Source organism: Calonectris borealis, chromosome 22 (genome assembly GCF_964195595.1).
Source record: "Calonectris borealis chromosome 22, bCalBor7.hap1.2, whole genome shotgun sequence".
NCBI lineage: Eukaryota > Metazoa > Chordata > Aves > Procellariiformes > Procellariidae > Calonectris > Calonectris borealis.
Window position 1 is genome coordinate 4,059,407 of NC_134333.1, and position 21,507 is coordinate 4,080,913.

Here is a 21,507-nt window from a genome sequence, read left to right on the forward strand (position 1 = left end):
GAACTCATCTTTGCAGCCCTCGATATCCAAAGCCTGGGGAAGTCTGCTTAGTATCCTGGGTAAAAGATTAAAAGTCTACGAAAGCCAGCAGTGCAGCCCCCCCGCACCCCACAAGTGATCGCTGGAGTGACCCTGTTGGGAGGGAGAGAAAGAGAAAGACATGGCACGTCCGCACGCAAGGAAGCCCTTGGGTGACCAGCCAAGGATTGCAGGGCCCCTTCCTGTCCATGCGGCCACAGGCAACACCACCAGTGTGCCCCAGGCCAACATCCCTTGGCTGCGCTACACCCATGCAACACTTGAGCTGAGTCTTCTGCAGGCACTGACACATTCCTGCCCCATAAATCCTGGAGCCTCTCAAACCCAGCACTCAGAAGTTGTCCATGAGGGAATGGGTATGGCATAAGGCAGGAAATGAAAAGGCGGCACCAGGGAAAACAACCACGCAGCCCATGTCAATAGCTGGGATGTTTTCCGTTCATCAGGGGAACCTTAGAAAATTACCGCTTCCATAGAAGCTACGTCTGGGCCTGGGGCAGGTCAGGGCCACCATAAAAGCCAGCCCAACTCCTCGCTGTCTCATCCACTTCTCTCGCCTCCTTCTCCTTGGGAACCAGGTGAGTCTGATGCCTTTTCCCCACAACCTTTTTCTGTTCATGAGATGCGTGCTCCTCCATCCTATGCTGGGTCACGGTGCTGCTTGAGAGGGGGAAGAAGGGCAAAGCTCTGACTCAGAGAGTGTCCAGAAGTTGGCAGAGAGGGTGCTTCTTTTAGGAGATAGTCAGCAGCCTCTTTGGGCCTGGCAACACTTTGCAGTACTGTGTCAGGATGAGGCCAAGAAACCCTTTGGCCTCACTGCCCAGTTTCTACCTCCTGGCTCAGCAGGTGCCTTTGAAACACTCATGGCAGGGTGACAGACTTGTGGTGGGATGGTCCTTACCTGTGCCTGTGTTCTGATTCTTCCTGACCCTCTCTCCCAGGTGCACCTCCAGACCCTTACAGAATGTCCTGCTACGACCAATGCCTGCCGTGCCAACCCTGCGGCCCAACCCCGCTGGCCAACAGCTGCAATGAGCCCTGTGTCAGGCAGTGCCAGAACTCCACCGTTGTCATCGAGCCCTCCCCCGTGGTGGTGACCCTGCCCGGTCCCATCCTCAGCTCCTACCCGCAGAACACTGTTGTGGGATCCTCCACCTCCGCTGCTGTTGGCAGCATCCTCAGCTGTGATGGAGTGCCCATCAACTCTGGGTGCTGTGACCTCTCTGGCATTTCCAGCCGCTACTATGGCAGAAGGTGTCCCCCCTGCTAGAGCCACTGGTGACAGCCCGGACAAGGATCCCCAGGAAACCAACAGCTGATGCCAGACTGAAGACAGAGCCATCCATTTCAGAGAGGCTGAGATTCCAGTGCTGCCCTTCCAAAAGAAGGCAGCTGGGGCTCTCTGAAAACATGGCCAAAGTCTAACTTCCTTGCCTTCCACTCTCTCCCATCTCTTTCTTGTCTTCTATTCTTCTGGGCCATAAGAACCCCAGAGCCAACCTGAGGTATCTGCTCCCTCTGTGGGGCAGGCAGATGGATGGCCTGTGGGATCTCCAGTGTGCGTGTTGGGCACAGACTTTCTGCAGCCTGTGGTGCTCTCCCTGCTCTGGCCGCTTCCTCTGCCAGCGAACTCGTTTCCTTCTTCAGAGTCATTAAATTTTTCTGCATCCCAGCCTCTGCCTCCACATAATCCTTTTCTTGGTGGACATTATCTCGTGTTGCCGAGGATGAAATGTATTGGCTTTGGTAGTTTGGGGCGAAGGTGAGGACACAAGTGGACTTTTCATCATTCCCAGAGGAATGGGAAGATGGGACAGAGGGCAATGAGTCCCTTCCAGGCACTGTCTCTTGGAGGTGAGGAAGACACACTCAGCTCCTCCAAAGCCACTGGTGTTCAGGCCCTGCATTCCAGCATCTCTGCTCAGATATGGCCTCTTGGCCTCAGAGCATGTCCTGCAGATGGGGAGGTTGTCCACTGCTATCCCCTAGAGAAGAGCCTAGTGCTGCTGGAGCCTCTGAGAGCTCAGCAGCTCACAAGCTTGTGCTGAAGGGAGTTCCTCTTGCTTTGGATAGCCCTGTGTTGGGAAAGGAGGCTGCATCAGAAGATGGCCCCAAAGGATGCAGGAGTGGGTGTGATCTGAGAAAAAGTCTTCAGAACAGCCCCACCTTTTCCTCTTCATCCCCCTACCTGTCTCCAGACTGAGGCAGTATGGCCTACACCGAAGGGCAAGGGCAGCAAGGACAGCTCCCCTATACACCCTCCACACCCCAAAGTTTCCTGCACAGCCCAGCGGTTACACACATGTGCAGGACTAAGGCAACTCACAGGTAGATATTGAAATCAGCCTGGCCAAGCCACACACCAGGGCCCTCATGCCTCTCACACACCCCCAACTCCCACTAGACTGGGAGCCCCAAGGACAGCAGCTTGGACAGTGTCCAAGCCCCCATGGCTGCTCTGTTGTGCCTGGTCTTCCCCCAGGCATGAAGCCGCTTTCCCCAAAGCTGGCGCTTCTCCTGGCAGGGCCTCTTGTCCACCTCTGCCTAGTGGTCTTCCTCCCCCTTGTGCTCTTGGACAGAGTTGTACAGCCTGGTCCTACTGCAGAAGAAATGAGGCAGGGCTGGTGGAAGCCCATGAGGTAGGGCAGAGAACTGTGGAGGGGGTGAGGTTCTCCTGGGAAGAAGAGGAATCATACCGATAGTCAAAGCCAATGCTTACCCAGTGGTTTCCACGGGAAGGCAGCAAGGACGAGACACCCAAGGTGCATGCTGAGAACGATCCTCCTGCATGGTGAAAGAGACTCGAAAAGCCCACACATCCCCACCAAGAGACCCGAGAGAGCAGAGCTCCTGGGAATGACTCTGCAAGGGGAACAAAGAGTGACGTGGGGAGGAGGAAATGCTTGTTCTTAGCACGCCTGAAACGCCCCTGCTGTGGTCTTCTCTCCCCCAGTAGTGACAAATGTTACTTGTGCAGCCAACACCTTCTGCCTTTCCAAGGTGAGGGGTAGAAGGGGGCTAGGCCTGCACCTGGTGCCCAACCTCCCTGACACACCCTCCTGTGCAACACCTTGGGAGTCTCTCCTTCCTTGATGCCTGTGTGCTCTCTCTCCATCCTCAAGCCCTTGGCTGGGTTGGCCTCTCCTGCCTCCTGCACGGTGTCTAGCCCCAAGCTCCTGTCGGCACACCCCAAGGCTGCAGCTCTCACAAACATACTGGTCAACAACCCGAAGCCCTGCAGACATCAGCTGCCTCACTCAGCTCCCCAGGCACCGTGGACTTTCTCCCTCTACCTAAAAAAGCTATCTCAGGAACCAATCAATGAAGTTTCCTTGCCACACTGCTCATCCCATCTCATAAATGAGCTCCTCAAAGGCTCACCCAAACCCAACCAAACCTTTCCAGTTGCCCATAACCCTGCCATTCTCAGTTTCCTCACAACCACTTGGATCTGCATTTGTCCTCTCCTTACTTCTAGCCTTTAAGGAACAAACCTGCCAGACTATTTTTACTCTTTCCATGGCATACTTTAGGTTGGACGGGACCTCTGCAGATCACCCATTCCAAGTTCCTGCTCAGAGCAGGTCTCATTAGATCAGGCTGGTCAGGGCTGTGCCCATCAAGTCTTGAAAATCTCCAAGGCTCTCATGAGAGAGCCTCCACCTCCACCTGGAGGACTGCGCCTAGTTCTGGGGTTCCCAATAAAGACAGACATGGACCTGTTAGAGCAGGCCCTCCAGGGGATGGCCACAAAACTGATCTGAGGACTGGAACACCTGTCTTATGAAGAAAGGCTGAGAGAGTTGGGCCTGTTCAGCCAGAGAGCCTGAAGAGAAGGCTCCAGGGAGTGGTCTTTCCATATATTAAGGGAGCTTCAAAGAAAGATGGAGAAAGACTTCTTACCAGGGCCTGTAGTGACAGGACAAGGAGTAATGGTCCATCAGAGCAGCAACTGCCTTGCTCACCAGCCAACAAAGGAAGATCCTGACACGGGCATGGTTTTTACATACGTGGTACACATCTACTATGGCTGCCCGGTGGCTAAAATGGCTGCAGCTGATTTTGCCTGAGCAATGCTGCAGCTGCTTTCTGAGAAAATATCTAGCAAACCCATCTGGCTGGCACCTTGCTTCCTGATGCTGCACTTGCAGAGCATAGCTAGGAGCTGGACTCCTTCCAAGGGAGGCACGTCACAGATGGGGGATCTGAATAGGAGCCTTCCAGGCCAGGTGAGGACCCTTGGAAAATGCCAGCTTTTCTGGGAGCCTCTCTGGCCACAAGGTTTGTCCTCCTGGTGCCTGTGCAGTGCTGGGCACAGCCTCCTGCCACCACTCCTGTGGCTCTGGAGACACCTCAAGTGCTAAGAGCAGATGTGGAGACAGACTTCTCAGCAGTGCAGCTCCATGAGCTCTAATGAGCCAGGTTAACTGAAAGACATCAGGGCTTGGCTCAGGCAGTTTGAAATTAACAAACTGCTAATTAACATTTGTTTGCCTTTTGAAGGGAGGGTATTTCTCTTAAGGCAACTTCATCAGGCCAGCTTCCTTTCTGCTGTCCCAGCCTCAGCATTTGCAGCTGTCAGGGGCACAGAGGCAGAGAGCTGGCCGGTGGCCTCCTGGTTCTCAGAGTGTGGGGAGAGGCTGTGCTTCCTCATGTGCATATGCATTTGTCAGGGCCTGTGGGCGTGTTTGTGCCTGTGTGTTGACATTTGCATGTTCATTTGCAAACACACCTGTGAGAGTGAGTGTCTGTGAGCGTGTGTGTGAACAAGTGCATTTCTGTGTGTGAACAAGTGCATTTCTGAGCGGCAGTGAGACAGAGGAAGATGGGAACGGATCGGTCGATGTGCCCATGACAAGGGATGGAGACTGGTGATCGTAGTGTGGGTGTGTGGTATGAGGGGAGAAGGCTGGGGGGAGCTTGGAATGGATGCATGCAGAAATGGGATGAAAGTCAGATTCATGGATGCATGGATGAAGAGGGGATGAGGAGACAGGAGAATGCAAGTGTTACAGTGAAGGAAGGAGGGTTGAATTCAGAAGAAGAAGAAATGCTGAATGCACAGGGGGATGAGTGGATGTATGGAATAATGGATAGATGCAGGAAAGCAACCTTGTGCCTACAGATACGAAGAAAGTAGAGGGAGAGATGAGAGAGGGGTCTCAGAGAGTAGGAAGAGGGGTTAGAACTGGTAGGGTCCTGGAGAGATGGGTAAAAAGAGGGGTGGACGGATGGATGAAGAGGGTTAGAATGGAAGAGTGGAGAGCGAGAGTGGGTGTTACGGTTGAAAGAGGGCTGAAATCAGGGCAACAATAACTGCTGAATTCACAGAGAAAAGAGTGGGTGCATGGAAAGGCAGGTGTACATGCAAGCAAACTGGTAATGCTAGAGATGATGGGCTCAGCCCTGGCCCCCCATCCACCACGGCCAGCCCCGTGCACCCAGGAGCACCGCGGCCAGCCCCGCCAGCCCTGCGCCCCGGCACCGCCACATCCCACCGCTCCGCCGCCCGCGCCTCGCTGCCCCCCGCCAGCCCCGGCTCTCTGCTCTGGCCGCGGCGCCTCCTCTCTGGTGCCTCCTCTCCTCTCCGCCGCCGCCAGCTCCGCCCTGGGGCTGAGCCCTACGCCAGCACCGCTCGGGGTCTCGCCCGGGCTGAGAGGGCTCAGTGGCTCTGCCGGGGCACAAGTTGCTCTCCCGGGGAATGGGCTCTCCACTCCTCCAGCAAGGACTCCCCAGCAAGAATAAGGCTGCATAGCGCCGGGGGCAGCCCGGGGCAGCAGCAGGGTCCTGGCCCAGGAGATGGACCAACTTCCCAGAGCTGTCTCTGAGTTCAAGGACTGGAAATAGCAGCCACTGGTGTCCTGCGGGTGGGAGTGAGGAGGGTGAGAGCCTCCCTTCAGCTGCCCCTCTGCAGTCCCAGCAACATGCCTAAAAGTTGTGTTGAGGCAAAGGGAGTATGAGGACACAGTGTCCATGGGTGTGCAGGGGTCAGGGAGGGCAGGGGTGAGGTGGGAATTACACAGTCAGAATATAGGTGAGAAGGGACCTCCAGAGGTCATCTAGATCAACCCCCTGCTCACAACAGATCCCAGTAGACCAGGTTACTCAAGATCCCATTCAGTCCATCCTTGAACACCTCCCAGGATGGACATTGCACGATGTCCCTGGGAAACCCGCTCCCGTTCTTATTTCTGTTAGCCTGTTGCTTAATCAGATTTCTCCATGCCTCAGTTGCTTGTCCTTTGCCTCTACTCCTATTGCTGAGCACTTCCAGTGTCTTGGTGCATCTTCTCTGCCTCCTCTGATTAAGTAGTTGTAGAAAGCAAGAAGGTTTTCCCTGAGACATCTCTTCTCCAAGATGGGCAGGCCCAGTTCTCTCAGCTTCTCCTCACTTGCCATGTTTGACAGTGCCCTAACCCCCTGTGGCCGTTTTTGGACTTGCTTCAGTATGTCTTCAACCTGAAAACCCCAATGTGGAAGCAGTACTCCAGATGTGGTCTCACAAGGACGAGAGGGCCAGGGACACTTTCCTGCACCTGCTGGCAACACTTTGGCTATTACAGCTCAGGATGCGGTTGGTCTTCTTTGCCAAAAGGGCACGCTGCTCTCTTAGGTTCAGCTAAGTGTCTCCTAAAACCACACAGCCTTTTCTGTGGATCTGCTTCCTAGACAGTGACTCCCCAACATGTGTGACTGCATGGTCTGGTTTCTAGCCCAGACGCAAAACCTTGCCCTTGCTCTTTTTGACCTTCATGAGGTTCCAGTCAGCCTATTTCTTCATGATCACATGAGAACTCATGGAGATCACATGAACTCTTGGAGTCTGGTAGTCCAGGCAATTTTTTCAGCCTGGACTACCAGGCTTATCAGCCTCCTAATGAACCCATTCATCCTAGGAAGTACAGGAGAGGGTGTCAAACGTCCTTTTAAACTCCAGGTACACACTTCCCCTGCCCTTCCCTTCTCCACAGTACCTGTTACCTCCTGAGAAAGCAATGGGGTTGGCCCTTGGCTATACTGGAGCCTCAGCTCAGAAGCAGCTTCATGGAGAGGGGAATCAGCCCTGGCTGAGCTCTCCCAGCAGAGCTCCCTGGCACTGATCTCACCAAAGGTCCCTACGGGAAGGGAGGAAACCCGTGGGTCCACTGCCTGCAAATAGGACCTGAGCTCAGGCTGACAGACATTCAGGAGGGGAGATGCGTTAGACCCACTGTGCACAGCCCACGTCAGAAAGAGGGTCTATAGTGGACACCCCTGTTGGACAGCAGCTGGCTTTGGGGGATGCGGTCTTGAATCCAATGTCCTTTCCCTCCCAGGGGCAGTTGCTGGGCAGTCGGACTGAGATTCCAATGTGGGGCATGAAGGTCCTTGTGGGCTCAAGTCCAAAGCAGTCATCAGTTCTTTGGCTTTCCTGTGCAAGCCATAGAGTCTCTTCTTCTACTCACAGCACAGTGATGTCAGGCTTCATGTTCCTTTCATTCAGTACCTGTTTGATCCAAGGTCTCAGTCCCTGCCTCACACACCACCAGGTCAATGAGCTGCACAAGTACATTTGACAGTGGCTTGGATACAGGGGGGCCTGTGTCCCACCCCAGACATCCCCAGCACTGCATTGGAAGCAGATCCACTCAGGGATGGCCAGCACATGGTCGGCAGCATTCCTCAGCCTTTCTCCTTGCCCATAAAGCAAAGCCCACCCTTTTCAACTCTCTAGTGCTGCTCTCCAGGGCAGCTGTGTATTGGCCTGGAGAGGCAAGGAGGGGGGACTGCCAGCCATGCTGAGACACTTCCAATATTGTTAGACTGAATTAAACTAAGGATCCAAACTGGAGTGAAACCATCCTTGTTGGGGCCTGAAATAGGCAGCGGCAGTGCGTGAGCTCTGCAGGGGCAGGAAAAGGAGGGCTCAGGAGACAGGGGCTGCATTTCAGGGCCTCTTCCCTGGACAGATCTCTAGCAGGCTGGTGCCATCACCATTCGGCTGCACTCAGGCTCCTTCTGACCCTGGGAAACTGCTGCTCTGCAGTGCTCGTGGAGAGTGTCCCTGCCATGGGCAGCACATTCCCCCCTCATGAGTGACACACAAGGACACACACACACAGGCTCATGCACACTGGCATGGAATCCTGCACAAATTTGTGCTCCCTGGGCATCCTCACACACGTGGCTGCTTACAAGTCCACACAAGTAAAGAACACACAAGGAAGACAACGAACCATGGACTCTGCTGAGGACCCCTGGGGACTGGGCAGTGTTAGGCAGGATAGGGTCAATACCTAGGAGCACAAGGCACACACCTGGGGAGGCAACAAGAAATGAGCATGGGGGTGAGCTGAGGAGGGAGGGAAAGACAAGGACATGGCATGTCCTCATGCGTGGGAGCCCATGGCATCCAGCTGAGGAACACTGGACCTTCTTCCTGAGAACACCACTTCAAACAGCCCCACCAGAGTGACCCAGGCTGATGTCACTTGCCTGCTCTGGACCCCTCCAGCTCTTGAGCTGAGTCTTCTGCCTGCACTGCTGCATTCCTGCCCTCCAAATCCTGGGGCCTTCCATGTGAGTGCTCAGACGAAGTCTTCATTGGAGAATGGGCATGGCACAAACCTGGAAATGAAAAGGCAGCAGTGTTGGAAACCAAAGCACAGCCCATATCATTAGCTGCCATGGTTTGCATTCAAGATGAGCTTCTCAGAAAATTGTTACCTCTGCAAAAGGTGCCTCTGCCTCTTTGGCAATGAAGGGCAGGTATAAAAGCCAGCCCAAGTCCGTGCTCTCTCATCCCCTTCTCTTGCCTCCTCCTCCTTGGGAAGCAGGTGAGTCTGAAGCCCCTTCTCCTCCTCTTCAAAGCGAGATCTCTCCTTGATGGACATCTCAGCTGATATTGGCTCTGTCGTGTGCTGGGGTTTGCATGTTCTCGTCATGACAGAGGGAAGCGGGGAGAAGGTCTGCGTAGAGAGAGGTTGGGATGTGGCTGGGGAGGCTTTTGGTTTACGAATTAGGAGAGAGCCTCCGTGGGCCAGGCTGCTTTTTATTGGGTGATGAAGTCCATGTGGCTCCTAGCATATCTTTCAGCTCCCCACTCAGTATTAGCCTTGGCTCCTTTGTGATAGTTTATCCAGGCTGTTCCTCACCCATGCTTGTGCTCTGCTTTGTCCCTGCTTCTCTCCCAGGTGCACCTCAGGCCCTGAGACATGTCCTGCTCCAATCCATGCCTGCCATGCCGACCCTGCGGCCCGACCCCGCTGGCCAACAGCTGCAATGAGCCCTGTGTCAGGCAGTGCCAGAACTCCACTGTTGTCATCGAGCCCCCTCCCGTGGTGGTGACCCTGCCCGGCCCCATCCTCAGCTCCTACCCGCAGAACACTGTTGTGGGGTCCTCCACCTCCGCTGCCGTTGGCAGCATCCTCAGCTGTGATGGAGTGCCCATCACCTCTGGGTGCTGTGACCTCTCTGGCATTTCCAGCCGCTACTGTGGCAGAAGGTGCCTCCCCTGCTAAAGATGCTGGGAAAGACCCACGAAGACACCTTGAGGAACTCAGAGCACGGTGCTGGGCAGGGCATCAAGATTTTGCATGAGTTTTCAGTACAGCTGAATGGCTTTGCCTTTCTTTCCCTTTTCTTTTTTTTTGCTTCAGTTCCCCTGGGCATCAAGGTCCGCCCAGGGCCAGCCTAGGAGGGACGATTTGGCTCCTGTCCCTCTATGGGGCAGGCAGGCTGACATCATGCAAGAACTTCTTCACAGCCAAGGACCGCAGACTCTTGGCTGCCCCCAGGGCTCCCTGCACTGCTGTCCTCCACTTGGAGTGACTTTGTTTCCCTCTTTTGTCTCATTAAAGTTCTGCTGCATTCAAGCCTGGCCTCCATGTGCTCCTTCCCTCTGCAGACGCTCCCCAAGCTGCCAAAGGAGAAAGGTGTTGCTCTGGGGTGGAAAGGGGTGAGGGCACAAGGAGACCCTTCTCCATTGGGAGAGGAATGGGAGGTTGGGACTCCCTGCAGAGGCTCCTCTTTTGGGCACCATCCCTTGGAGCTGAGGAAGTCATCCCTGGCTGTTCTGCTGCCAGGGACCATCAGGCCTTGCCTTGCTGTGTCTCTGCCCACAAATGCCCAGAGAGACGGGAGGCCCTGAGGGGTCAGCAGCCCCATGCGCTCTTGAGGAAGGGCGTTCCTTTTTGCTATAGGCAGGAGTCTCAGTATAAAGTCGCCCATGCTGCTCTATTCATTGAGGCTGGAGATTGGAACTAAACATGTGGGAGCTGAGGGCAGTCAGAACAGAAATGGAGGCAGTGAAACGGTGTCTTTCTGAGGGAGATCAAATTGCTCTATTACAGAGCATGCAGGAGAACCTGAAGATCAGCAAGGATGCTCTTGGTCGCACTTCCCAAGAGAGCTGCAGGCAGGCTCAGAGAGATTTTGTGCTCAGGAATTGGCTGCCGTTCTGTGGGTAGAAGGTATTTTTACATGTACATGTCATCCCTTCTGATCAGTGGTAACGTGTCTTGGCAGCTACTACAGTCTCATATCCTATTTCCTGCATGACAATTCAGATGTCTTGACAAACGTGTACAAGTGGAAGAATGGAAATCCCCACACCTATGTCCTCCATCAAGAGGGAATTATGGCTCATGAAACATACATCAGAATGACCAAAGGCCATAAGCTTTATAAGGGCGTTTCCCTTGCATGTCTGAAATCTCGTTTCCCTCGTCATACTCTTCATAACCATCATCAAGAGCAGCACAGTTGGACTTCCTAACTCTCCCACACTAAACCTTGTAAGAAGCAGAAGGTACCTCAGGTCCTTCGCAATGATGATACCATCTGCAGGTGTCCTTGTAGAAGAGGGGGGATGGCATTTCTTCTGACAGACGAGCAAGCCCTTTGGCCAAAGCACTGCCAGGGCACTGCTACTGGCTCTTGGCATGACCTCTAGGTTGGCAGCACAACTGAGCAGGTCTTGGCAAGGTAGGAAAAAGGCACAGGATCCATCCAGGCAGCTCCCTCTTCCTACAGGTAATTACACCACCTGCACCTGCATGGAAAACACAAGAAGAAAAAAGGCCAGCACATCAATTCAAACTGGGTAAAAAATAAAAGAATGCATGAACAATCTCAGGGTAGCCAAGCCATTTTTTCAGCTGCTCTGTAAACTAATGTCGCTTCTGCATTTCTTTGCCTTTTGAAGAGAGGGTGTTTACCTTCAAGTGACTCTGGAGACAGTTCACTACTATATCACTTCTGATGTCCCAGCCTCAGTGTCTGTAGCCTAAGTGGAGTCTGGCTTGTCCCAGACACACCCTTCTGCTGCCACATGGTGTGTCACCGTGGCAGCGGTCCCTTTGCAGCGGCAGGGGCTGGTCCCAGACCCTTGAGGAGACCACTAAGGTCAGGCAGGAGCTTCTTTCATATCTGTCCTGGTTTTGGCTGGGATGGAGTTGATTTTCTTCCTATTAACTGGTATAGTGCTGTGTTTTGGATGTAGTGTGAGAATAATGTTGATGACACACTGATGTTTTGGTTGTTGCTAGGTATTGTTTGCGCTAGTCAAGAACTTTTCATCTTCCCATGCCCTGCCAGATGTGCAGGGGGCTGGGAGGGAGCGTGGCCAGGCGGGTGGCCCAGCTGGCCAATAGGCTATTCCATAGCATATGGTGTCATGCTCAGCATATAAGGCTGGGTGAAGAAGAAGGAGGGGGGGCGTTTGGAGTGATGGCGTGTGTCTTCCCAAGTAACCGTTACGCGTGATGGAGCCCTGCTTTCCTGGCGATGGCTGAACACCCGCCTGCCGATGGAAGTAGTGAATGAATTCCTTGTTTTGGTTTGCTTGCGTGCGCTGCTTTTGCTTTCCCTATTAAACTGTCTTTATCTCAATCCACGAGTTTTCTCACTTTTACCCTTCGGATTCTCTCCCCCATCCCACCCGGCGGGGGGGTGAGCGAGCGGCTGCGTGGTATTTGGCTGCTGCCAGGTTAAACCACGACAATATCTAAGCAAAAGCACGTATTTAATTTGCCTCAAGGGGTATAATAAAAATTCCCCAACATCACACATATTTGTGTGTGTGCATGCCTGTGAGTGCGCATACCTCTGCGTGCGTATGGGTGTTCATGTGTGTGCACCCATGAGGGTATGGCAAAGGTCTTGCTAAAGTCAAGGTACACCACAGCCAGTGCCCTCCCCTTCCCCACAGTGCCACTCACCTCCTCACAGAAAGCAATGCGGTTGGTGAGGAATGATTTGCCCTCGGTAAACTCATGTGAGATGCTCTCAATCCCCTTCCTGCCTTTCATGAGTTTAGGAAGGGCTTCTGAGAGCATTTCCTCCATCTTCTTTCCAGGGACTGAGTAGGGACTGTCCAGTCAGCTCCTTGAATACCCTTGGATGCATCCCAAATTCATTTCCATGCAGTCTGCGGGAAGGCGCAGGGATGTGGTAGGCCTGAGGAGAAGCCATATCACTAAAAACTGAGGAGTAATAGGCATCGAGTACATCAGCCGTTTCCCTGTCATTTGCCACCAGGTCCTCTTCCTCACCGAGCAATGAGACCACATCTACTTAGCCTTCCTTTTGCTGCCAATAGGCTTAGAGGTACCTTTTCTCATTCCCTCCCTTCCAAGGTTCCACTCCAGCTGTGCTCTGGCTTTTCCTGACTCACCTTTCCACACATTGCAGAAGACAATCCTTGTGCTCTGAGGAGGCTCTCCTTGAAGGTTATTCAGCTCTCCTGGGAACCTCTGCACTCTAGGGCAGTTTCCCATGGCATCCTGCCAAGCAGGTAGGTCCCTGACAAGACTACGATGTGCTCTTCTGAAGTCGGGGGCTGTTTGTCTTGGTCAGTCCTCTGAGGATCTTAAGGTCCACAGTCTCATGGTCACTGCAGGCAAGGCTGTCCTTGAACTCTACATCATCCAAGAGTTCTTCCTCATTTGTGAGTAGCAGGTCTAACCGAGCCTCTCTCCTAGTCTGTTCATGGATTGCCCGCATCAAAAATTTGTCTTCCACATGCCCAGCCATGTCCTGGTTTGCTTGTGCCCAGCCATTTTCCTCCTGCAGCGGATACTGAGATGGTAAAAGTCACCCATGGGTACCAGGGCCTGTGACTGTGGGGCTTTCCCCGACCACCTGAAGAAGGCGTCATCTGCCTCCTCCTCTTGAGCACGAGGTGTGTAGCAGGCATGTAACTCCACCACCACCTGTGCCACAGGGGAAGTGAGAGAGTCTCCCCTGGCGTGCTGCCCCCCATGCATACCTCTTCTACCCCTTGTGCTTCTCTTCAGTCTCTGGGAGACCTCCCCCTCCATACCTACTTTAAACTCCTCCTTCCCTGTTTAGGGGTGTTGGCAAAAACACTCTTGCCTCACCTTGCCAAACAAATTCCACTCCTGAGCAGTAGTCCTCACTCTTCCAAGAGGGTCCCCGGGGGACAGAAGCCAAAGCTGCTGAGTGCTGCCGCACCCCACTCCTGCCATGCACGCTGCCCAAATGAGCTGGCAAGGGAGAGAGATTGTCTTCTGACTTCTGTGCCATGCTTTGCATCTCAGTCTTAGTAAATATAGTTAAGTAAGGGGATGTGAATGAAATGGATCAAGATCCCTTCAGGGTATATATCCTTCCAGCCCTGTGGGACTAACTCAGATGCCAAAGACATCCTCGTGTAGAGACTCTTTCAGCCCAAGCTCACTGCCCTGGAGGCAAGGACCTCACAGAGCCGTCTTTGTTCCCAGCATAATTCATAGAATCATAGAATGGTTTGGGTTGGAAGGGACCTTGAAAGACCATCTAGTTCAATCCCCCTGCCATGGACAGGGACATCTCTCGCTCGATCAGGTTGCCCCATCACTTCCAATGGTGGGACATCTGTAACATCTCTGGCCAACCTCTTCCAGTGTCTCACCACCCTCATTTTAAAAAATTCCTTCCTTATGTCCATCCAATGTCTACACTCTTTCAGTTTAAAGCCATTGCCCCTTGTCCTGCCACTACAGGCCATGATAAAACACATTTCTCTCTCTTTCTTTCTGCCCTTTTAGATACTGGAAGACCGCAAGAAAGTCCCCCCAGAGCCTTCTCTCCAGGCTGATCAACCTCACTTCTCTCAGCCTTTCTTCATAGGAGAGGCGTTCCAATGCTCTGACCATTTTCGTGGCCCTCCCCTGGACCCTACACCTCTAACAGACTCTACAGACTCTTCCCACTCTCAGTGAAGAGATATCAGCTCACAGACAGGACTTACCCCATCCCAAAGCAGATGTGCACGGTAAATGGGACAAATCATCTTTCTGGACACACTGATCCAGCAATTGACCAGTCGTGGCCTCTGAACTCCCCAGCTAGCATAAGCTCACAGCAGGGCCTGCATACCTGGTCACGTGTGCATGCCTTGCTTCATCATGTGATCTGAAGTGAACCCAGAGGCTGTCCCACCAGAGCCTACAAGCACCTCCGTCCCAAGGCTAAAGCCCATATCCCTGTCCACGGTACTCAGGGACAGAGAGAGAGCAGGGAAAGGGCTTTTGTGTGGGTGAAAGGGCTCAAGCGGGGCACGTTACTCTCACCAGCTGCATCTCCCGCTCTCACCTGCTGGGAGGATCCCAGAAACCAGCCTGGAGTGATCTGCTTGCCCTTTGCCAGGCAGGTCAACAGATGCCCTGTGGGAACACTGCCACAGGAAAAAGGGAACAGATTCTTGGCTGCTCCTGCTCCTCCCACACCTGGAGTGACCTTATTTACCTCTTGAGACTCATTAAAAATTTGCTGCAACCCTGCCTGTGTCCCTTAGGTGCTCTTTCCGTCTGTATCCTGACTGCTGATGAAGATAACCATTGCTTTGGAGGGGAATGAGGTGGGGGCACAGGGGAACCCTTCATCACTCCTAGAGGTATTGGAGGGTGGGACACACTGCAGCGAGTCCTCTTTCAGGCACTGTCTCTTGAAGCTGAGGAAGACAACCCGAGTCACGACACAGCCAATGGCCATCAGTCCTTGCCTTGCTGCAACTCTGCTCAGAAATACCCCCTTGGCCCTGCAGCACGTCACGTGAAGAGGAATCAGAAAAAGACATTGCCAAAGGATGGCTGGAATTGGGCATGGGTAAATAGCCTTGGGGATGGCCCACAGTCCCTACTCCACCTGTCCCTCCCCTCCATCACCCGATTTAGGGGCCATGGCCAGCACGATTGCCAATGGGCTGCAGGGACAGCTTCCCCATGCAGCCCTATCAACCTTCAGCACAGCATCTGCCATGGCCCACCTGTTTCCATTTCCAACCTGATGGCTGAGGTGTTGACAAGTTAGTATTGGTATCAGCTACATCGGGCCACACGCTGGAGTCCCCTGTCACCCCCTGGAGTGAACGCAGGCCCAGGACAGTGACTGGTGCCCAAACATGCAACACTGCTCTGTGCTGCCTTGTCTTCCTCAAGCACAGCTTTCCTGAGGCCCAGGAACCCTACAGGCCCACAAGTGCCACAACGCAACTCTGGTCTGGAAAAGTGCTGTGTGAGAGGAGATACGCCCAGCTCCTCGGAGACATGGCACTGACAGTGGGGTTTGATTCTGCACTCAGCAGGATCCGTGAGCTGTCCCTGAATGGCACAGGGCATGCAGCAGCCCAACCATAGGGCACATGTTGGAGTGCCTTCCCGCAGGCACCAAGCTCCTTCAGCATTCCCAGAGCCCTGGGGCTGAAGTGGCCCTTGTGCTCTGTGCACCACCGCTGCTCCCCATACACAGGCCGGGTCCTTCCCACATCTGCAGAGTCTGGGACCCTGTGGTGTGGTTTTTTTTCCCTCATTGGGTAATGGCAGCACCCATAGCTGCTCCAGCTGATTTGCAGGCAGAAAGAGAAGACAGGTAAGGGTGACATTGCAGTGGGTGTCTGCTACAGGCCACCTGACCAGCAGAACCAGCGGATGAGGCCCTCTACAGACAGATAGGAGCAGCCACACATTCACAGGCCCTGGTCCTCCTGGGGAACTTCAACCACCACAATATCTGCTGAAGGGACAACACAGCAGGCCATAAGCAAGCCAGGAGGTTCCTGGAGTGCAACAGGATGGATGACAACTTCATCACCTAAGTGATAGAGGATCCAATGAGGACAAGTGTTCTGCTGGACCTCATACACACCAAGAAGGGAGGGCTCGTTGGGGATGTGAAGATCAAAGGCAGCCTGGGCTGCAGCGACCATGAAATGGTGGAGTTCCGGAGGGGAGTAAGGCAGGTAAATAGCAAGCTTACCACCCTGGATTTCAGGAGAGCAGACTTTGTTCTCTTTAAAAGGCTGCTTGGGAGAGTCCCCTGGCATAGGGCCCTGGAGGCAAGCGGGGACCATGAAACTTGACAAATATTTAAGGACCACCTCCTCCAAGCTCAAGAGCAAACCATCCCAATGAGGAGGAAATCAGGCAAGCATGCCTGGACAAGGAGCTCCTGGCAAAACCAAAAGACAAGAAGGAAGCATACAGGAGGTGGAAGCAAGGACAGATAAACTGGGAGGAATAGAGAGATGCTGTCCAAGCATGCAGGGATGAGGTTAGGAAAGGCAAAGCCCAAGTGGAACTGAATCTGGCGAGTTTGTCAATGGCAACAAGAAGGGAACCTGTAAGGACACAGGTGACAAAAGGAAGGCCAGGGGAAATGTGGTCCCACAGCTGAATGAGTGGGCCTTCTCTGATGCCACACAGCCTGACAACACAGGACTTGCAAAAGGCTGAGGTGTGAATGCCTTCTTTGCCTCAATCTCTATGAGCATGATCAATCTTTAGGAATCCTAGGTCCTTGAAACCAGGGAGGAAATCTAGAGCAAGGGAGATGTACTCTTGCCAGGAGAAGATCAGGTAGGCAATACTTAAGCAAACTGGAGACCTCCCTCAAAATTTTTAAACATCTTGTAGGCCATGGTAACTCAGGTGTTTTGCAAGGAAAAGTCTTCCCCTGATTGTCTGTGTGCCATGCCCAGAAACGATTTTTCTTTTCAAGCATCATGCTGTCCACCCCATAACATCCCAGTGGTAGAGGAGGGCCCACATAAATTTGATTTTGAGCAGTGCTGAAATAATGGGGGAACTCATCTTTGCAGCCCTCGATATCCAAAGCCTGGGGAAGTCTGCTTAGTATCCTGGGTAAAAGATTAAAAGTCTACGAAAGCCAGCAGTGCAGCCCCCCCGCACCCTACAAGTGATCGCTGGAGTGACCCTGTTGGGAGGGAGAGAAAGAGAAAGACATGGCACGTCCGCACGCAAGGAAGCCCTTGGGTGACCAGCCAAGGATTGCAGGGCCCCTTCCTGTCCATGCGGCCACAGGCAACCCCACCAGTGTGCCCCAGGCCAACATCCCTTGGCTGCGCGACACCCATGCGGCACTTGAGCTGAGTCTTCTGCAGGCACTGACACATTCCTGCCCCATAAATCCTGGAGTCTCTCAAACCCAGCACTAAGAGTTTCCCCATGAGGGAATGGGTATGGCATAAGGCAGGAAATGAAAAGGCGGCACCAGGGAAAACAACCACGCAGCCCATGTCATTAGCTGGGATGTTTTCCATTCATCAGGGGAACCTTAGAAAATTACCGCTTCCATAGAAGCTACGTCTGGGCCTGGGGCAGGTCAGGGCCACCATAAAAGCCAGCCCAACTCCTAGCTGTCTCATCCACTTCTCTCGCCTCCTTCTCCTTGGGAACCAGGTGAGTCTGATGCCTTTTCCCCACAACCTTTTTCTGTTCATGAGATGCGTGCTCCTCCATCCTATGTTGGGTCACGGTGCTGCTTGAGAGGGGGAAGAAGGGCAAAGCTCTGACTCAGAGAGTGTCCAGAACTTGGCGGAGAGGGCGCTTCTTTTAGGAGATAGTCAGCAGCCTCTTTGGGCCTGGCAACACTTTGCAGTACTGTGTCAGGATGAGGCCAAGAAACCCTTTGGCCTCACTGCCCAGTTTCTACCTCCTGGCTCAGCAGGTGCCTTTGAAACACTCATGGCAGGGTGACAGACTTAAGGTGGGATGGTCCTTACCTGTGCCTGTGTTCTGATTCTTCCTGACCCTCTCTCCCAGGTGCACCTCCAGATCCTTAGGAATGTCCTGCTACGACCAATGCCTGCCGTGCCGACCCTGCGGCCCAACCCCGCTGGCCAACAGCTGCAATGAGCCCTGTGTCAGGCAGTGCCAGAACTCCACCGTTGTCATCGAGCCCTCCCCTGTCGTGGTGACCCTGCCCGGTCCCATCCTCAGCTCCTACCCACAGAACACCATTGTGGGATCCTCCACCTCTGCTGCTGTTGGCAGCATCCTCAGCTGTGATGGAGTGCCCATCTCCTCTGGGTGCTGTGACCTCTCTGGCATTTCCAGCCGCTACTATGGCAGAAGGTGTCCCCCCTGCTAGAGCCACTGGTAACAGCCCGGACAAGGATCCCCAGGAAACCAACAGCTGATGCCAGACTGAGGACAGAGCTCCCGGCCATCCATTTCAGAGAGGCTGAGATTCCAGTGCTGCCCTTCTAAAGGAGGGCAGCTGGGGCTCTCTGAAAACATGGCCAAAGTCTAACTTCCTTGCCTTCCACTCTCTCCCATCTCTTTCTTGTCTTCTATTCTTCTGGGCCATAAGAACCCCAGAGCCAACCTGAGGTATCTGCTCCCTCTGTGGGGCAGGCAGATTGATGGCCTGTGGGATCTCCAGTGTGCGTGTTGGGCACAGACTTTCTGCAGCCTGTGGTGCTCTCCCTGCTCTGGCCGCTTCCTCTGCCAGCGAACTCGTTGCCTTCTTCAGAGTCATTAAATTTTTCTGCATCCCAGCCTCTGCCTCCACATAATCCTTTTCTTGGTGGACATTGTCTCGTGTTGCCGAGGATGAAATGTGTTGGCTTTGGTAGTTTGGGGCTAAGGTGAGGACACAAGTGAACTTTTCATCATTCCCAGAGGAATGGGAAGATGGGACAGAGGGCTATGGGTCCCTTCCAGGCACTGTCTCTTGGAGGTGAGGAAGACACACTCAGCTCCTCCAAACCAGTGCTGTTCAGGCCCTACATTCCAGCATCTCTGCTCAGATATGGGCTCTTGGCCTCAGAGCCTGTCCTGCAGATGGGGAGGTTGTCCACTGCTATCCCCTAGAGAGGAGCCTAGTGCTGCTGGAGCCTCTGAGAGCTCAGCAGCTCACAAGCTTGTGCTGAAGGGAGTTCCTCTTGCTTTGGATAGCCCTGTGTTGGGAAAGGAGGCTGCATCAGAAGATGGCCCCAAAGGATGCAGGAGTGGGTGTGATCTGAGAAAACGCCTACAGAACAGCCCCACCTTTTCCTCCTCATCCCCCTACCTGTCTCCAGAATGAGGGAGCATGGCCTACACTGAAAGGCAAGGGCAGCAAGGACAGCTCCCCTATACACCCTCCACACCCCAAAGTTTCCTGCACAGCCCAGCGGTTACACACATGTGCAGGGCAAAGGCAACTCACAGGCAGATATTGAAATCAGCCTGGCCAAGCCACACACCAGGGCCCTCATGCCTCTCACACCCCCCCAACTCCCACTAGACTGGGAGCCCCAAGGACAGCAGCTTGGACAGTGTCCAAGCCCCCATGGCTGCTCTGTTGTGCCTGGTCTTCCCCCAGGCATGAAGCCGCTTTCCCCAAAGCTGGCGCTTCTCCTGGCAGGGCCTCTTGTCCACCTCTGCCTAGTGGTCTTCCTCCCCCTTGTGCTCTTGGACAGAGTTGTACAGCCTGGTCCTACTGCAGAAGAAATGAGGCAGGGCTGGTGGAAGCCCATGAGGTAGGGCAGAGAACTGTGGAGGGGGTGAGGTTCTCCTGGGAAGAAGAGGAATCATACCGATAGTCAAAGCCAATGCTTACCCAGTGGTTTCCACGGGAAGGCAGCAAGGACGAGACACCCAAGGTGCATGCTGAGAACGATCCTCCTGCATGGTGAGAGACTCGAAAAGCCCACACATCCCCACCAAGAGCCCCGAGAGAGCAGAGCTCCTGGGAATGACTCTGCAAGGGGAACAAAGAGTGACGTGGGGAGGAGGAAATGCTTGTTCTTAGCACGCCTGAAACGCCCCTGCTGTGGTCTTCTCTCCCCCAGTAGTGACAAATGTTGCTCGTGCAGCCAACACCTTCTGCCTTTCCAAGGTGAGGGGTAGAAGGGGGCTAGGCCTGCACCTGGTGCCCAACCTCCCTGACACACCCTCCTGTGCAACACCTTGGGAGTCTCTCCTTCCTTGATGCCTGTGTCCTCTCTCTCCATCCTCAAGCCCTTGGCTGGGTTGGCCTCTCCTGCCTCCTGCACGGTGTCTAGCCCCAAGCTCCTGTCGGCACACCCCAAGGCTGCAGCTCTCACAAACATACTGGTCAACAACCCGAAACCCTGCAGACATCAGCTGCCCCACTCAGCTCCCCAGGCACCGTGGACTTTCTCCCTCTACCTAAAAAAGCTATCTCAGGAACCAATCAATGAAGTTTCCTTGCCACACTGCTCATCCCATCTCATAAATGAGCTCCTCAAAGGCTCACCCAAACCCAACCAAACCTTTCCAGTTGCCCATAACCCTGCCATTCTCAGTTTCCTCACAACCACTTGGATCTGCATTTGTCCTCTCCTTACATCTAGCCTTTAAGAAACAAACCTGCCAAACTATTTTTACTCTTTCCATGGCATACTTTAGGTTGGACGGGACCTCTGCAGATCACCCATTCCAAGTTCCTGCTCAGAGCAGGTCTCATTAGATCAGGCTGGTCAAGGCTGTGCCCATCAAGTCTTGAAAATCTCCAAGGCTCTCATGAGAGAGCCTCCACCTCCACCTGGAGGACTGCGCCTAGTTCTGGGGTTCCCAGTAAAGACAGACATGGACCTGTTAGAGCAGGCCCTCCAGGGGATGGCCACAAAACTGATCTGAGGACTGGAACACCTGTCTTATGAAGAAAGGCTGAGAGAGTTGGGGCTGTTCAGCCAGAGAGCCTGAAGAGAAGGCTCAAGGGAGTGGTCTTTCAATATATTAAGGGAGCTTCAAAGAAAGATGGAGAAAGACTTCTTACCAGGGCCTGTAGTGACAGGACAAGGAGTAACGGTCCATCAGAGCAGCAACTGCCTTGCTCACCAGCCAACAAAGGAAAATCCTGACACGGGCATGGTTTTTACATACGTGGTACACATCTATTATGGCTGCCCAGTGGCTAAAATGGCTGCAGCTGATTTTGCCTGAGCAATGCTGCAGCTGCTTTCTGAGAAAATATCTAGCAAACCCATCTGGCTGGCACCTTTCTTCCTGATGCTGCACTTGCAGAGCATAGCTAGGAGCTGGACTCCTTCCAAGGGAGGCACGTCACAGATGGGGGGATCTGAATAGGAGCCTTCCAGGCCAGGTGAGGACCCTTGGAAAATGCCAGCTTTTCTGGGAGCCTCTCCGGCCACAAGGTTTGTCCTCCTGGTGCCTGTGCGGTGCTGGGCACAGCCTCCTGCCACCACTCCTGTGGCTCTGTAGACACCTCAAGTGC

General features: G+C 53.8%; 2 protein-coding genes and 1 pseudogene across 2 annotated transcripts; all 3 read left to right on the forward strand.

Annotated features, from left to right (window-relative positions):
• Nucleotides 1-919: 919 nt before the first annotated feature.
• Nucleotides 920-1,532, forward strand: LOC142092092 (feather keratin Cos2-3-like). Its single transcript, XM_075171829.1, has one exon. It carries the CDS (start codon nt 1,004-1,006, stop codon nt 1,307-1,309), a length of 306 nt encoding a protein of 101 aa, XP_075027930.1. The 5' UTR covers nt 920-1,003; the 3' UTR covers nt 1,310-1,532.
• Nucleotides 1,533-8,721: 7,189 nt separating this feature from the next.
• Nucleotides 8,722-9,539, forward strand: LOC142092091 (feather keratin Cos1-1/Cos1-3/Cos2-1-like; annotated as a pseudogene).
• Nucleotides 9,540-18,105: 8,566 nt separating this feature from the next.
• Nucleotides 18,106-18,411, forward strand: LOC142092094 (feather keratin Cos2-3-like). Its single transcript, XM_075171833.1, has one exon. It carries the CDS (start codon nt 18,106-18,108, stop codon nt 18,409-18,411), a length of 306 nt encoding a protein of 101 aa, XP_075027934.1.
• Nucleotides 18,412-21,507: the final 3,096 nt, after the last annotated feature.